At 45.5% G+C, this 17,601-nt stretch overlaps 1 protein-coding gene across 7 annotated transcripts in view; it reads left to right on the forward strand.

The window, feature by feature from the left end:
* AMOTL1 (angiomotin like 1) overlaps positions 1-17,601 on the forward strand; it is an 83,488-nt gene that overhangs the window by 21,826 nt on the left and 44,061 nt on the right. For 4 of the 7 annotated variants that reach the window (XM_081001845.1, XM_081001846.1, XM_081001849.1 and 1 more), the window contains one exon: positions 16,853-16,993. In XM_081001845.1, the coding sequence (XP_080857971.1) occupies positions 16,853-16,993 (141 nt within the window). Of the gene's footprint in view, positions 1-1,813; positions 2,030-2,234; positions 2,330-16,852; positions 16,994-17,601 lie in introns of those variants that run through there. The other 3 variants (XM_081001847.1, XM_081001851.1, XM_081001850.1) reach the window with 3 other exon arrangements.

Consider the following 17,601-nt stretch of genomic DNA (forward strand, 5'->3'; position numbering starts at 1 on the left):
CAAAGGGGAGGGGTAGACAGGGGTTACACTAGTTTAACCTTGGCAAACATCCAGACAAGTCCTTGGTACAAGATTAGCATAAGCAGACATGTCAGGGCAAGACCCAGGTATAAGATTAGCATAGGCAAACACCTCTGAAACCCCACCAACCAAAGTACAATAGAACTTCCTTTGCACTCTGAACCCCTTGGCAAGTCTGGTGATGGGATTAGGCTTTCCATGGCCAACAATCAGTTCAGCAATTGTCACCTCTGGGCACTTCCTGGGGTAGGAGGTGTGTATACATGTCCTCACTGGCTAGGGGAGGTGGCAGGGAAAAGAGTCGTTTTTCCAAGGGCAAAATAGTGTTGAAATGGAGGAAACTGGCAAAGGAGTTGATTTTATATGATTGTTAAAGCTAGGTAACTTCCCTGAGCTGTCAAGTCGAAAGGATACATTTATGCATAATATTTGTAACATTTAACAACTTTAAAGATGTGTCCCCCCTAATTTCCATAACACCCGGCACAGTCTCGAATTTACAGACGCCGTCCCGGTTTCTGGTTTGGCCCTAGAATGTCTCTTGTTTCCTTAGGATGTCCCTATTTTTATCGGAGAAATGTTGGAGGGTATGGAGTTACTCCACCACGGAGCCATCTGAAGGCAGCCCTGTGTGGGGAAGTTTTTAAATGTTTTATTATGTTTTTTATAGATGTTGGAAGCTGCCCAGAGTGGCTGGGGCAACCCAGTCAGATGGGTGGGTATAAAGAGTAAAATTATTATTTTTTGCATTATTATTATTATTGAATAGGATGTCCTCAGAGAATGACAAACCTAGATAGCATCTTAAAAAGCAGAGACATCACCTTGCCAACAAAGGCCCGTATAGTTAAAGCTATGGTTTTCCCAGTAGTGATGTATGGAAGTGAGAGCTGGACCATAAAGAAGGCTGATCGCCGAAGAATTGATGCTTTTGAATGCTGAAGGAGACTCTTGAGAGTCCCGTGGATGGCAAGAAGATCAAACGTATCTGTTCTGAAGGAAATCAGCCCTGAGTGCTCACTGGAAGGACAGATCCTGAAGCTGAGGCTCCAATACTTTGGCCACCTCATGAGAAGAGAAGACTCCCTGGAAAAGACCCTGATGTTGGGAAAGATGGAGGGCATAAGGAGAAGGGGACGGCAGAGAACGAGATGGTTGGATAGTGTTCTTGAAGTTACCAGCTTGAGTTTGACCAAGCTGCGGGAGGCAGTGGAAGACAGGAGTGCCTGGCGTGCTCTGGTCCATGGGGTCACGAAGAGTCGGACACGACTAAACAACAACAACAACATGGAGTTATTCCATCACGGAGCCATCTGAAGACAGCCCTGTGTAGGGAAGTTTTTAAATGTTTTATATATGTTGGAAGCTTCCCAGAGTGGCTGGGGCAACCCAGTCAGATGGGCAGGGGTATAAAGAGTAAAATTATTATTATTTGCATTATTATTATTATTATTGACTGGACGCCCCTGTTTGCACCAGAGAAATGCTGGAGGGTATGTCCTTTTAAATGTTTTATTATTTTTTTATATATGTTGGAAGCCACCCACAGTGGCTGGGGCAACCCAGTCAGAGTAAAATTATTATTATTATTATTATTATTATTATTATTATTATTATTATTATTATGATGGATTGGACGCCCCTGTTTGCATCAGAGAAATGCCGGAGGGTATGTCCTTCCCACCACCCGGCGAGAAAGGAACTTTCCCCGGGCGGAAAGTGGAGATTCCGCGCGCTAGGACCTGGCAAGCGCCGCGCGGCGGCGATGTGCGACTTCCCTGCTGGAGCGTGTAGGTTGGCGGCGGCGGAGCGGGTAGAATTACGCTGGCAATCCCAGCCCCTTGGCCGCCTTTCCAAGGAACCGCACTTGCTTGGCGAAGGAAAAGAAGGAAGATCTGCCCAGAGAGAGACGGAGAAAGCAAGAGGCAGACAAGAGAGCGCGCTCGGCGGGGCGAATACATGGGCCAACATTAGGACCCAGAGAAGCCGGCGATGATTTGGGCAGTAGGTAAAAAAGCTCCGCTGACATTCCTGGCATTCCGGCGCGGGGAAATAGGGGCTGTTTGGAGTATTTCGTGCGTGTTTGTTTGCTGCTTTTTCGGAGCGCCTGCAAACGGCGCTTTGCAAGGACGCAGCCTGTCATTTGCGCGCTTGGGGAGGGGGGGAGAGACACCCCTCCTCTCCCCATTGCTTCTCTCCTCTCCTCCCCTTCCTTCTCTTTTCTTTTTCCTGGGCTGGGCTGGAAGTGGGAAGCTGAGCCGCGCTCGCTTCGCGGGGTCTCTTGCGGGGAAACTTCGGAGCCAAAGAGGTAATGACGGAACTGTGCGCGGTGCGGGAGAGAGAGAGAGAGGAAAAGCCCGGGGCAGCCACCGCGTCATCCTCAGCAGGGATGATGGAGAGGGGAAAGTGCGGAGTTGCCTGCCAATTTTAGGACTCCCCACCCCCCTCCACTCCCTAGGCATGGATGTTCATAGCGATCTGGAAAGCCAGAGGGGCTAGTTGTGCTCTGGAAAACTTTTTGGACATATGGTAGGAAAGCTTTTCGTTTAGAGGGCCGGGGGAAAGTCCTGATTTCTGTAAAGTTTAATCCGGGCTGCTCCATAGTTCAGCTGACTGCATTGAAAAAAGTAGAGCACGGGGAGAGAGAGAGAGAGCATGAGCAGAGCAGAGGAGCTGTCTCTAATTTAAAAGTACACAGCAATTATTTGTATCCTGCTTGGGGAGCTTTTCGATCAAGTGCCCTGTAAATATCCTGCATAAAATAAAGAGCTGATTTCGATAAGCGTGATATTTTCCTACAGCAGAGCAGTGCTGCGGGTAGATGCCAGGAGGAAAATAGCAAGAAGGAAGGACATATAGTGTATTGAGAGTGTTCTTGAAAAAGCAGGGCATAGCGTGCCAGGCTGTTTTTCATTGCTTGACAGGAGGTTGCTGTAGCATTGGGAAGCTCCTTTAGCTTTTCCCCTCGGTTACAGCGTGTATCAATGTGTGGTTTCCAAAATAGGTCTGTCATATGGTGGGGCTTTGCTCTGCCTTTAGGGAGATGATTCATGATTGCCAGGTTTAGCGCTCTTTTGAGGCTCAAGAAAAGCTGGTGGCTTGTCAGATTGGAGGGTTGGGGGAATCCAAGGTCAGGGGGTTGCCACCTTTTGTTTCTCTGGAGAGGCTCTTGGCCCCCAAAGAGGTTTCCAACAAGCAGGCATCCGTCCACACTGCAGAAGCATTTTCCATGTTGGGATTTACTTAGGCACCCTATCATGTTGTCCGTCTGTTAAAAAGATTTGGCAACCCTTTCCAAGGGACGCAGTTATAAATGTATGACTGTGTGGCGTGCCTGGTTTCTGAAATGAACCAGGCCGGGGACCCACAAGCCTGAAAAGAACCTGTGAAGAACATGGCTTCTGAATGAGGCCAAGGCCCATCTAGTCCACTTCCTGTCTTCGCAGTGTCCAACTAGATGTCTGTGGGAAGCCTGCAAAGGAGGACCTGAGTCTTGCACCATCTTTTCTAGAAGCTCTTCTTTGCGATTGTGGATGGGATGGAGGCTGGGTGTGCTTGCTCAGTTATGAGAAAAATCTAGAGGCGCCTTTGATTCAGTGGGAAAGATCTATCCCTCGCATGCAGACCTTCCTAGACTTGCCGATCAGAAGGTCGGCGGTTTGAATCCCCACGACGGGGTGAGCTCCCGTTGCTCGGTCCCTGCTCCTGCACGTCAAAGTGCAAGTAGATAAATAGGTACCACTCCGGCGGGAAGATAAACGGTGTTTCGGTGCGCTGCTCTGGTTCACCAGAAGAGGCTTAGTCATGCTGGCCACATGACCCGGAAGCTGTACGCTGGCTCCCTTGGCCAATAAAGCGAGATGAGCGCCGCAACCCCAGAGTCAGCCACGACTGGACCTAATGGTCAGGGGTCCCTTTACCTTTAGTTTAAAAAGGAGCTCAGTTGGCAGACCTGGGAAATACCTGGGGATGGGAGGGGGAGTATTGCAGGATCCATAGCTCTGTGGCAGAGCACTTGCTTGGCTTGCAGAAGATCCCAGGTCTGATCCTGCGCATCTCAACTTATAAAACAATCACGTACAAGTCGGTGGTGGGAAAGACCCTCCACCTGAAACCATACAGAGGTCCTGCTGGGCAGAGTAGAAAAAAATTACTAGCCTAGATGGATCAATAGTCTGATCTAACACTAAGCCTCCTCATAGGTCTGAGACACATGCATTCACATCGCACTGCAAATGCTGCTGTGTGTGCAACAGCTAAGGAGTCTCGACTACAAAATTGGTTTTGGTGGAACTTTGGCACCTAAAATCCTAAAACACCTGTGACCCAAATTCTCTGCAAGCATGCCATCTTCCTTGCTGGCCTACTCCTGGCCTTAAGATGAATAGATGATGCCCTCTTGGTAATTCCTGTGCGGGATGAAGTGTGTGGTGTTGAGGGTTCAGGAGAAAGCCTTTTGTATCGAGGTGCACCCGGCCTCAACCCTAATATAACTTTAGGCGATCAGTTAAGTCCACTTTTTTGGGTGGCTGGGTGGAGGAGGAGAGACCTAACTGGATAAATTAATTGATTTGTTGCTGCTGCTATTAGCAAATGGTTGTTGATTTGTTATGTATTTGAGGGTTGTGTTATTTTGTGGATGTTACGCTTAGTTTTTATCTTGTCTAGTTTTGTTGTAAACTGCCCTATGGCTCATATAAGCACTCCAAATAAATATTCTGATGCCCCAATACTGGCAAGAAGTTTAAAAAGATAAACTTTTTTCTGAGCCTGTACAATTCCGGCAAGGAAGCAACTCTGCCTGTAGGGTGGTATGTGATTCTACCAGTTCCGTTCACTTGTTTGTTTTTAGTGTATGAAGAGAGCAGGAAATATTTCCAATACCGCATAGTTTTCAGTCAACAAACATTGCTACAAAAACGAAACATGTCTTTTGTGTGGACCCTGGACTGGTCTCAAAATGGTATCATAATCTTCTCCATATTGCAGTAATGCAAGGTGTGTGTGTGTGTGATTTGGTTAATTTCCAAAACATATTGACAGCTGAGATAAAAAACCCAGCTCTTGGACAAGGTTTGTACATTGTACCATCCACGACACTGTGCTCCTCAAACCACTGATTCTGTAGAAAAGCCCGTTGGTAGACCAAGTTGGTATAGTGGCTAGATCAGTTTCCTCCAACCTCATGCCCTGCATATTAAGTCAGTCTCCTGCTCCCATCAGCCCCTGACACCATGGCTCATGGTGAAGAATGCTGGGAGTTATGGTCCAACAACATCTGAAAGGCACCAGGTTGTGGGGGTGGGATTGGGACTTTGGCCTGGGTCCAAATCTCTAGTTAGCAGCAAAGATTACTGGGTGGCGTTCCTTGGCCAGTCACTATCACTCAGTTTAATCTACATCACAGGGTTGCTGTAAGGAAGAGGACCTGTGTTCCCTGGAGGAAGTGGAGACTATAATCCAGCCTTTTATTTAACATCTTGCCTGATATACAATGGCTGTGACCAGGCTGGGATAGCAAAGTTGGTAAAGGTAAAGGGACCCCTGACTGTTAGGTCCAGTCGTGGCCGACTCTAAGGTTGTGGCGCTCATCTCGCTTTATTGCCCGAGGGAGCCGGCCTACAGCTTCCGGGTCATGTGGCCAGCATGACTAAGCCACTTCCGGAGAACCAGAGCAGCGCACGGAAACACCGTTTACCTTACTATTATTATCATGCAGTCAAAGTGCAAGTAGAGAAATAGGTACCACTCTGGCAGGAAGGTAAACGGCGTTTTCATGCGCTGCTCTGGTTCTCCAGAAGTGGTTTAGTCATGCTGGCCACATGACCCGGAAGCTGTCTGCGGACAAACGCCGGCTCCCTCAGCCTATAGAGCGAGATGAGCGCGCAACCCCAGAGTCGGTCACGACTGGACCTAATGGTCAGGGGTCCCTTTACCTTTTTACCTCGGGTTACAGATGCTTCAGGTTACAGACGCTTCAGATTACAGACTCTGCTAACCAAGAAATAGTACCTCGGATTAAGAACTTTGCTTCAGGATAAGAACAGAAATCGTGCGGCAGCAGCGGGAGGCCCCATTAGCTAAAGTGGTACCTCAGGTTAAGAACAGTTTCAGGTTAAGAACGGACCTCCAGAACGAATTAAGTTCTTAACCCTACGTACCACTGTAATAATAATAATTTATTATTTATACCCCTGCCCATTTGGCTGGGTTTCTCCTGCCACTCTTAATTTCAGGGTTATAGGTTCAAGCCCCATGTTGGGCAAAAGACTCCTGCATTGCAGGTGGTTGGGCAAAATAACCCTTGGGCTCCTTTCCAACTTGACAATTCTACGAATCCAGGATTGATTAGGTGTGTGCGTGCGCATGAGAGAGAGGCTGGGGACAGGGATCTGTTTTCTGAGCATACATCCTGGTTTGCTTGCACAAAACTTACATAGCGCCTAGTCTTTACTGAGTCCTTATTCTGATTTGTTTGTGGTGAGGTTACACAACAATGCTTGTTTATTCTGATTTCATCCTTTATGTTAATCATTGATTCCACACTTTTCAGTGCATTTCACAATCGCCACTGAAAATAAACGGAATATCGGGCCTTGTTACACCAGAGCGATAGAGCCCCTTAATTCGCTTCAGTTGTGTAAACTTAAATTTCTGGTGTGGAATTGAATCCCTCCCCCTCTGGAGTCAACTTGGGCGAGAGAGAAACTGAGACACAATAGCGGCAAAGAGCAGGGTCTTTATATCAGTAGCACCAAGGCTGTGGAACAAACTTCCTTCTGTAGGTTATAGCTCTCCCTCTCTATTGACTTTCCAGCAAGAGTTAAAAATAAAGTTTCCGGTCATTTGGCCTTCAGTACAGCTAGCTAGCTAGCTTGGTTGGTTGGTGCTGTTTCTGCTGTTCCCTGTCTACAGGTTTTGTTTCTTTTGTTTTTAGGCGTGGGGAGTAATTAGGATGTTTTTGTACACCGAGTTTGTGTGAAGGTGGCTAACAGGTTATTCTGAATAAATAATAATACAATCAGATAGTAATGTTTGTCCTAACAACAGGGCATCTGGCTCTATGTGGTTTCTGTGGATTCAGTTAAGTTTATTTACTTAGGCAGTTTTGCTATTTCCAAATAAATAAAATTAAGAGGGGCAGGGGAGTGTACAGAAATTATATATCGCAAACCAGGTCATTAATTTAAAATATATAGCACTGTGCTCAGTTTAAAAATGAAGTTTATAGTTTGTGCTGGCCATCTGTCATGAGATTCCTGCATCGCTGGGGTTGGTCTAGATGACCCTCTGGTAACTTTTCAACTCTATGCTTCTACCATACTGGCATTTCTGCTTTTACACCGTTATTATCCCTCCAACTCAGACTGCTGTATGTACCCTAAATCTCTCCTGCATCTAGCCAACCCACCTCCAAATTCTGCAAAATTTTGTTCTTCAGCAAGCAGAACCATGTAAAAAAGGAAATATTTGTTCTTTCTCCCATTGATGATCTTGATATTCTTAGAGCAGAGTTTTAACCACTCTCCCAGCTCAAGATAATAATAATAAGAAATAACGATACTTACAGTAATTACCGTTCTGTGTATAACACACTACAGTTTAGGTTGCTTCTATGTGCTTTGTAATAGCGGGTACCAAATCCCTTTCAAAGAGTCAGATATGAATGGCTAGGATTGCTTTTTCTAAAAAAAACAAACTCCTGCAAGCGGGAATGGTGTGGTTTGCATAAGAAAAACCACACACTGGTGTTAACAATGGGCTGGCTAATTGCAGGAACAATTCTAAGTAAATGATCCTAAAAAGGTCTTTCCTTGGCAAACAGCCTGAAAAGAGAGAGAGAAAAGAGCAGGCAGACTCTGTGTTGACTGCTCTAAATGCCAAACATACAAGAGGGATTATCTTCCATTATTTACTTCCAGGGTTCTTTCTCGCTGGAAACTGCAACTGAGGTTAAAAGGATTCAGGCTGCAGCTCAGTACAGAGAAATCTAGTTTGGTGCAGATGAATGAGGCAGAGAGCATTTTAGCACACTTTGCACACTAAAGTGATATGGAAATGATTGGCAGTGGTGACTACAGTGATTATAGTATTCGTCCTTATTAATAAGCAGGGTGGGTTTATTTAAATGGGTGGGCTGGGTCCTGACTAACAGTGCAATCTAAGTTCTATTCAGTTCAGTGTGGGGTATTTATTTACTATATTTCTGGGCTGCCCTTCATCTGTCAGGATCATGCGGCAGTTAGCCATTGCCCTCATGTTGTTTTAACACAAATACTTCATATTTTTTTCCGCTGTATTTCCTCTGTTGTTGGTATATTCAGAGGCATGCCCTCCCTGATCCTAAAAATAGTACATTATTATTGTTAGTATTACAGTGGTACCTCGGGTTAAGTACTTAATACGTTCTGTAGGTCAGTTCTTAACCTGAAACTGTTCTTAACCTGAGGTACCACTTTAGCTAATGGGGCCTCCCGCTGCTGCTGCACGATTTCTGTTCTTATTCTGAAGCAAAGTTCTTAACCTGAAGCACTGTTTCTGGGTTAGCGGAGTCTGTAACCTGAAGCGTATGTAACCTGAAGCGTATGTAAACCGAGGTACCACTGTATTAGTATTAGTATTAGCATTTCTATACGGTTTTTTTATTTTTAAGGGGGGGGGATCTCAATCATGCCCCAGAAGCATTTCCCTTCATTAATTTGTCTAATCCCCTTTCAAATCCATCTAAGCTGGTGGCCACTGGCCACTTCTGCTTTCTTCAGAAGATTAATTTGGTAGTTGTGATGTCGCACCAGACTATGCAGGGGTGCGGGCTCAAAAAGCCCATCTGAGCCGATGTGTGGGTGGATGAAATGAAATACTACAAAAGATTGCTTTTATACTTGTTTCTTGGAACATGAGCCAGCTGTGTGTATGGTTTAAAAAGTGTAGATTCCGTGTTAGCGTTCTGTGTTTTATGCTACAATGGGTTTGTTTAAAAAGTAAAATTAGCTCCTGAAATGAACAAGGACACATTCAGAATAGTAATTTATAATCTTGTTTGTGTCGTGCTACTCATAACTAGGTTATTCCTCTGTCATAAACAAAAATCAGCCCTTATTTTCTTATGGGGGACACAAGAGCCCTTATAGAGTCCTTTGTAGGTTCTCCACCGTTTGGTGAAAATAACAGAGGCCAACCAGAGAATATTGAGAAGCAAAGCAGCTAGTAAGCCTGATCTTTATTGATCTGTTGCAACAGGGTGCTCCCCTCACATGCAGGAAAGGAGGAGGACCCAGAACAAAGGTGTGCCCGCCCTTATATAGACATTTTAAATTGCCCGCCCAGGAGTCCAAGACCACCCCCAGAAACATCATACATACATCACAGAAAGGGTGGTCTACAACAGAAATCTGAGTGCGTTGTTTATCTCCTGTCTGGCAGATTACCTGTTAATGGTCCCTTGATTGGATTACTTGGGGAGCCTGGCCAGTCTTTTGTAATGATAAATACTTAGTTCCTGAGCCAGGTCACAGGCTCACCCTATTCATACACAGACATACCCTTAAGACAGGATTTGTGAACAAAAAGACAATGGGAAGGCTTTTCCATTTTCCATTGACCTTGCAGAGAAATATTTGAGGTCAATTTGGGAGGGACAAAATGGTTTCAGGACTTTTTCTGTGGGGTTCCAGACATGTGGCCTATATATGCAGTCATGAACATTTATTATATATATAAAAGACCCTAATTTTTTTTAATTTCACCACATAGCTGTGTGATTTTGACACAGAAAAGTGTAGAATGAGTCCAAAATTCGGAGTGGGTTGGTTGTAGCTGACCTAGCTCTGCAGCCTTGGCCTAGCTCTGAGGCAGGTTTGGTTTAGGTGTGGACAAGGATTGGAAAGTCCAGGAACATGGGTATGGGGAGGGACTTGGGAGTCAGGCACCAGATCAAGCAGTTATGGAGCAAAGGGTCACGGGGCAGGCGCAGAGAGCCATGCAGCAGAGGGTTGGAGAGGCCAATAGCCGCTGTCAGGTCAAAGGCAAAGTGGACAGCCCAGGATCCACCATCTGAGGTAGCAGTCAGGAAGCAAGAGAAATAGGGGAGAGTCTTTGAACTCAAGACAAGTTGCTCAAGTTCGGCTTGTTGTGTCTTGATGCCTTTTAATGTCAGCTGACTCTCTTCAGGCTTGAATTGCAGCCTAGACGGCATCCATTTATCCCAGGCAACCCCAAACTCAGCCCTCCAGATATTTTGGGACTACAATTCCCATCATCCCTGACCACTGGTCTTGTTAGCTAGGGATGATGGGAGTTGTAGTCCCAACACATCTGGAGGGGTGGGTTTGGGGGTGCCTGGTTTATCCCAAACTAAGGCCTAGTCTGCCCAACTTCTTGCAGGTTTTGTTGGAGTGCTGGGGATCCTTCTCCACAGCCCTTTTAACGGCTCCAATGTGGTAGATTACCCTCTCTCATCTCTTGGTCATTCTCTGGCATGACAAAGAGCCAGGAGACCAGAAATCGGCTTTCTGACCTGCCTCAGTGGATGGCTGAAAATCTACAGCAGTCAGTATTTCACATGTAAATTGCTGACAGTGTAAATTTTTGTGTGTGAAAAAGTGCAACATAAATGTTGACAGTTGCATAAATATGATATTCAGCATTCGCTTATGAATGTCTACAAAGCAAATCAGGATCGTCAGCATTCAGATACAGTCACCAAATTGCTTAATATGGATGATGAGTACCTTGCTTGTGTAAGATAATGTTTGCTGATATCTGTTGGGTGTATAAAATATTGTATTACGTTGGTGAGATGTCCCTGAGCACTTGTTCCCTAGTGATATGTATGTGGATTCTAACATGCAGTTTCAAAGTCTTTCCCCAACCCCATTGTTTTTCCTTTTATTGGAAAACACAGTCACAAATATATTGAATTCCAGGAATGTTTCAGCCTTACTGCCCTTGGGAGACAAGCCTTCTATATATCCCAGTTGGGATTCAGGCCTCATCATGGGACTGAAACTGCCTTGGTCGCACTGGTCGATGATCTCTGGCGGGCTAGGGACAAAGGTGAGAGCTGTTTCCTAGTTCTGCTGGATCTCTCAGTGGCGTTTGATACAATCGACCATAACATCCTTCTGGACCGTCTAGAGGGGTTGGGAGCTGGGGGCACTGTCATACAGTGGTTCTGCTCCTTCCTCCTGGGCCGTGTTCAGAAAGTGGTGTTGGGGGATGAGTGTTCAGACCCCTGGGCTCTCACTTGTGGGGTGCCTTAGGGTTCTGTCCTCTCCCCCATGCTTTTCAACATCTACATGCAGCCTCTGGGAGAGATCATCAGGGGGTTTGGGCTGGGTGACCATCAATATGCAGATGATACCCAGCTCTACCTCTCTTTTAAATCAGAACCAGTGAAGGCGGTGAAGGTCCTGTGTGAGTGTCTGGAGGTGGTTGGAGGATGGATGGCAGCTAACAGATTGAGGTTGAATCCTGACAAGACGGAAGTACTGTTTTTGGGGGACAGGAGGCGGGCGGGTGTGGAGAACTCCCTGGTCCTGAATGGGCTAACTGTGCCCCTGAAGGACCAGGTGCGCAGCCTGGGAGTCATTCTGGACTCACAGCTGTCCATGGAGGTGCAGGTCAATTCTGTATCCAGGGCAGCTGTCTACCAGCTCCATCTGGTACGCAGGCTGAGACCCTATCTGCCCACGTACTGCCTCGCCAGAGTAGTGCATGCTATGGTTATCTCCCGCTTGGACTACTGCAATGCTCTCTACGTGGGGCTACCTTTGAAAGTGACCCGGAAACTACAACTAATCCAGAATGTGGCAGCTAGACTGGTGACTGGGAGTGGCTGCCGAGACCACATAACACCGGTCTTGAAAGACCTACATTGGCTCCCAGTACGTTTCCGAGCACAATTCAAAGTGTTGGTGCTGACCTTTAAAGCCCTAAATGGCCTCGGTCCAGTATATCTGAAGGAGCATCTCCATTCCCATCGTTCTACCTGGACACTGAGGTCCAGCGCCGAGGGCCTTCTGGCAGTTCCCTCACTGCGAGAAGCCAAGTTACAGGGAACCAGGCAGAAGGCCTTCTCAGTAGTGGCGCCCGCCCTGTGGAACGCCCTCCCACCAGATGTCAAAGAGAACAGCAAACTTTTAGAAGACATCTGAAGGCATCCCTGTTTAGGGAAGCTTTTAATGTTTGATGTATTACTGTATTTTAATATTTGGTTGGAAGCCGCCCAGAGTGGCTGGGGAAGCCCAGCCAGATGGGCAGGGTATAAAGTATAAATTATAAATTATTATGATTATGATTATGGCTGGGACACATCTGGAGACTTAGCATACCTGGGGTGGACACATGGCAGGTTATTTAGGTGCAGTGGCTCACTAAATTTGCAGATGACACCAAACTGGGAGGGGTGGCTAACACCCCAGAGGACAGGATCACACTTCAAAACGACCTTGACAGATTAGAGAACTGGGCCAAAACAAACAAGATGAATTTTAACAGGGAGAAATGTAAAGTATTGCACTTGGGCAAAAAAAATGAGAGGCACAAATACAAGATGGGTGACACCTGGCTTGAGAGCAGTACATGTGAAAAGGATCTAGGAGTCTTGGTTGACCACAAACTTGACATGAGCCAACAGTGTGACGCGGCAGCTAAAAAAGCCAATGCAATTCTGGGCTGCATCAATAGGAGTATAGCATCTAGATCAAGGGAAGTAATAGTGCCACTGTATTCTGCTCTGGTCAGACCTCACCTGGAGTACTGTGTCCAGTTCTGGGCACCACAGTTCAAGAAGGACACTGACAAACTGGAACGTGTCCAGAGGAGGGCAACCAAAATGGTCAAAGGCCTGGAAACGATGCCTTATGAGGAACGGCTAAGGGAGCTAGGCATGTTTAGCCTGGAGAAGAGGAGGTTAAGGGGTGATATGATAGCCATGTTCAAATATATAAAAGGATGTCACATAGAGGAGGGAGAAAGGTTGTTTTCTGCCGCTCCAGAGAAGCGGACACGGAGCAATGGATCCAAACTACAAGAAAGAAGATTCCACCTAAACATTGGAAGAACTTCCTGACAGTAAGAGCTGTTCGACAGTGGAATTTGCTGCCAAGGAGTGTGGTGGAGTCTCCTTCTTTGGAGGTCTTTAAGCAGAGGCTTGACAACCATATGTCAGGAGTGCTCTGATGGTGTTTCCTGCTTGGCAGGGGGTTGGACTCGATGGCCCTTGTGGTCTCTTCCAACTCTATGATTCTATGATTCTATGATTCTATGATTCTATAAATGGCTTGGACAGTTAGTTGTCTGTATGTGTGCCTTTACATATAGTGGCTTGGGGTTAGCTAGCATAAGGAAGCTCATGGAAATAAATTTCCCCATGTCCTCCTCTCTCCATCACTACATCTGACTTTGTTCAGGGCCAAGTAACCCTCCAGAGCAGGGGTCAGCAACCTTTTCCAGCCGTGGGCCGGTCCACTGTCCCTCAGACCATGTGGTGGGCAGGACTATATTTTTTGAGGGGGGGAGATGAATGAATTCTTATGCCCCACAAATAACCCAGAGATGCATTTGAAATAAAAGCACACATTCTACTCATGTAAAAACACGCTGATTCCCGGACCGTCTGCTGGCCGGATTGAGAAGGCGATTAGGCCGCATCCAGCCCAAAGGCCTTAGGTTGCCTACCCCTGCTCCAGAGAGATCATAGGAAGATGCAGTCAGCTACAAAGGGATGGGAAACTTTTCTCAAGGGCACCATGATCAGCCAATGTAACCCAGCTAGTTTTGCCATGACTTGATGATTATTGTCTTGTGGTAACATAGAGGCAGGATTTTCACTGGTGACACCAGTGTTGTGGAATGCTTTCTCTCTTGAAACAGGATAGGCCCCATCTGTGTTGGCATTCTTCCGGCTCCTTGAAGGCTCACCTGTTTAGGCAAGCATTCCCCTGAACTGAACTTGTGGTTTTATTGTTTTAACTGTTTTAATTGTTGTATTAATTCCATATCGTATTATTCCAGATAGCTTGGTCCCACCCCCAACCTAAATCCTGCCTTCGCCCATGATTCCTACATTACAAGTCTACATAGCTTTTGTAAGATATTTCCAACATGCTTATCTGAGTTTGATGAAGTTGGTTGACTTGGCTGAATACATAGGGATGAGATACTGAGATCAGCTGCATCAAACCAACTTGCTTCTTTGTTCAGCTGTGGTGTGTTTCCAAACCAGCTAACACCTACATTGTGTCTAGGAGAGTAAGGCGTGTTAACGTTAGCTGCCCCGAGGCCATAGGAGAGCCGTCTTCTCCTATCCAGGGTGCAATTCTGATTAAAAGGATGTGAGTCAGCTTGAGCTGGATTTACGGCTGTCTCTCCAGATGCTAAGGCTGGCCTCCTTCCCCATAATTCCCAGCTTAAGAAACAATGCTATAATAAAACTCTTGCCCCCTTTCATCAAATGATTAAAGAATAAAAGGGAGGGGTTTTGCGATTTGAGAGACGGGGGAGAAGGGAGAGGAAAGCAGTCTTAGAAGGCAAGAAATTCATTTGTATTCATTTCCTACTCTGCGTCTGATACAAGAATCCCAAATTCTGTGCATGCTCACGCACACATACATTTTGGTGAGATGTAATGTGCCACTTCAATAGTTTGCGCACCCAGACTCCACTGAGATAAGCTGCTTTCCTGCTGCAATTTTTTTTTTTGTCAGTAGAATCAGATTTGTGAGGGGTTTCCAGGCTGATTTGCTTGCTGTACTCGCTTAATCCGTGATCAGTTGATCGCTCACTTGACTACTGGATTACATGGCTTGATTGCTTTTTGACTCTCAGCAAAACGTATTGTTACAAAAGTAATGTGACGCCCCCATGTTCTGCAAGATTCCTGGGGGTTCCAGGCACTCACTACAGGGTCCTTTGGAGAACTGAGACATGGCGGATAATGTCATAGCTTTAAGAAATATGGTTTATTCACCTATTTATACCTTCAGTCTGCCTGCAGGGAGTCCAGATCTTACAGCATGTTCATTTCAAGAGGGGTTTGTCCCCCACAGCAGTGAAGCCTTCAGCCAGCCTGCCCAAGATGGATCCCAGTCTTTCTTATTCCTTCTTCCCAGAACACCCTGCTAAAAACTCTCTTTCAAAGCCATTGTTATCTCTTTCATACAAACCAAGGAATGTTGTCTGTGCAATTTCATTCTAGGGTTCTAAACTTATATGGTTACTGCAGTAGATAATGAAATCAAGAGAGGGACATATTCCACTGGGACTGCCATAAATTCAGCAGTCTGAATTTAAATATTACGGTGTCGTAAGACAAATCGGGCGTGTTTTCTCTTATATAAATTGTCAACTTGCTGAAATAGAGAGTTTATATCCAAAAAATAAAGCAAAGATCACATTCATGAATGGCACTGTGAATGGCTTTTTTCACTAATGCTTTTTAAAAAGTGTTAAATTAGTTAAAATAGCATGTAAAACAGGGAATGGGCAATATTAATTCAAAACAATAGTTTCTGGAAATTAAATTTCCTTGTGCAGATGCAGGCAATATATCCATATAATCAGTTATTCTTGTGACAGTGGCCTCTGGATAGTATAAATGTCCAGCATGTTATTTTACAGGCTGTTGTCCAGATTTAAAGTTTATGGACAAGAACATACCTTATATACCTAATTGTACTGCAGTAAGAGGTGTATGTGCATCATATATGTCTGTGTGGTATTTTGGACATAATAGGAAACTTGAATGCTCCTCCGTCCTCTCCTCGTACCTTACTGTGAGGAGATCAGAAGCTTCCACTTCTCCATTGAAGCAAACCACAGTTCCTTGAGTTCAAATGTACAGGGAGCTATGGTTTGTTAGACCAAATCCAGATTAAATCACGGTTTTACATCTTGGCTTGTCCTGAACCATATTTTAAACAAGGGATTGGAGTTATGTTGGACTCCAACTCCCATCAGCCCCATCCAGCATGGCCAATGATAAGAGATTATGGTAATTGTAGTCCAACAACACTGAAGGGCCACAGGTTCCTCAGATCCCCAGACTGAGATACTCTGGATTGTTTAAAAACAGAAGTTGCTGATCTCCTTGTGGGCACAAAAGAGGGGAAGGTTGGAGGCTGTGGATAAGCCTGAGACTTGTTCATGTAATGGGAAACCCTGGTTTCCTACTGCATCTGAATTGACACAATGTCTGTTTTGATCAAAAAATTCTGAAACCAACCAAAAGCACTTTGCTTGCTTGCAGTAATAATGATGTAGTTTTAATATGTTGCTTGTGGATGTAAAGTTCAAATTCTAAGCCCACCCAAGTCCTAATCCAAGGCTGTGATAGCTTGGGAACTAAGCCATTAGCAATCAGAAGAGCGGTGAGTCACTTGGCTTCAAAAACTCCATTGTAATTCTAGAGCAGCTCAACCACTGACCAGCGATGTGAGTTTTCCTTGAAAATTTATAATTGGAAAATACTGGGAGCTGCCAATAAATTAATGACCATTTCTCTATCATCTATTAAGTCTTTGAACGTTTGCCACTATGGCTTGGGTGCTCACCCGCTCCGTGACTTCCCTCTTACAGTTCTGTGGCAAGGTTGTGTTGTTTGCAGTAAAATGTGTTTCTGCATGCAGCCTTTTATGTAGACAGACATCTGAAATGATTCACTGAGAAGTATGTATACAACGGATGTCTTTGTTGGGGGCTGTGAAACAACGCTTAAACATAATTCAGAAACCACAAGTGTGAATCACTTTAGGAAAAGTGTTGGGGTATTTAAAAAAAAAAAAGTGACTAGTTCATGGATAAATATTTTTTTCTTTTTCTTTTCTCATAGGCCTCCCATCCATTTGCTACACTTCCAGTACTCCTGCCCAGATACTGGAAGAAACTGGCTGTCTTTACACGGATCCTCAGCTGTTTGGCAGCAGGCGGGATGGTTCACCGTTAATGATAGACTTTGTCAGCGATACTGAAAGTAAGTTCTTGGTGCTTGTAAAAAACCCTGCTTTCTAGCTGCTTTTGTCAATTGAGTTTCACACTGGTTTGTTTTGTTTTTTTGGACAAATGGCTTTCTTCAGATCCTTGTTGACGTTGAGCCTTGCAAGTGGATCATTATACAAGGGAAATGGGACCCAGGTGCAGGACAGAGAGGGCACTTAGTTTTAATCAGAAGCAATTTGGTCCCTGAAGAGCAGAGGTGGGGAGTCCCCAGACCACAGCCCAAATTTAAACCACCAAGCTGCAGCATCTGGACAGAGGTCTCATCAGTCCGCACCCCCGTCAAATGATGCTCTTGCATCCCTCTTCCCTTGCACCTCCCTGTTTACTACTGGCCTTACTCCTTGATCAACAATTGAAATTCACCAGGCCCATTTTGCAGCTGGCTATCGTCTACTTGAGACCAAGTGAAGATGCCCAGGCGCCAGGACGGCGCTTGACGTCTCCACCATCGGGAGGTGCATGACTGGGGATCATTGGATCTGTTTTCACACGCTTGCAACACATCCTGTAGATTTCTATCTGTTCTGTTTCATCTGAATTTCAGGAGCCCAAAGGTTGTATTGAAAAATATGACTTTAGAGC

Source organism: Podarcis pityusensis (genome assembly GCF_964106645.2).
Source record: "Podarcis pityusensis genome assembly, chromosome: 4".
NCBI classification, from domain to species: Eukaryota; Metazoa; Chordata; class Lepidosauria; order Squamata; family Lacertidae; genus Podarcis; species Podarcis pityusensis.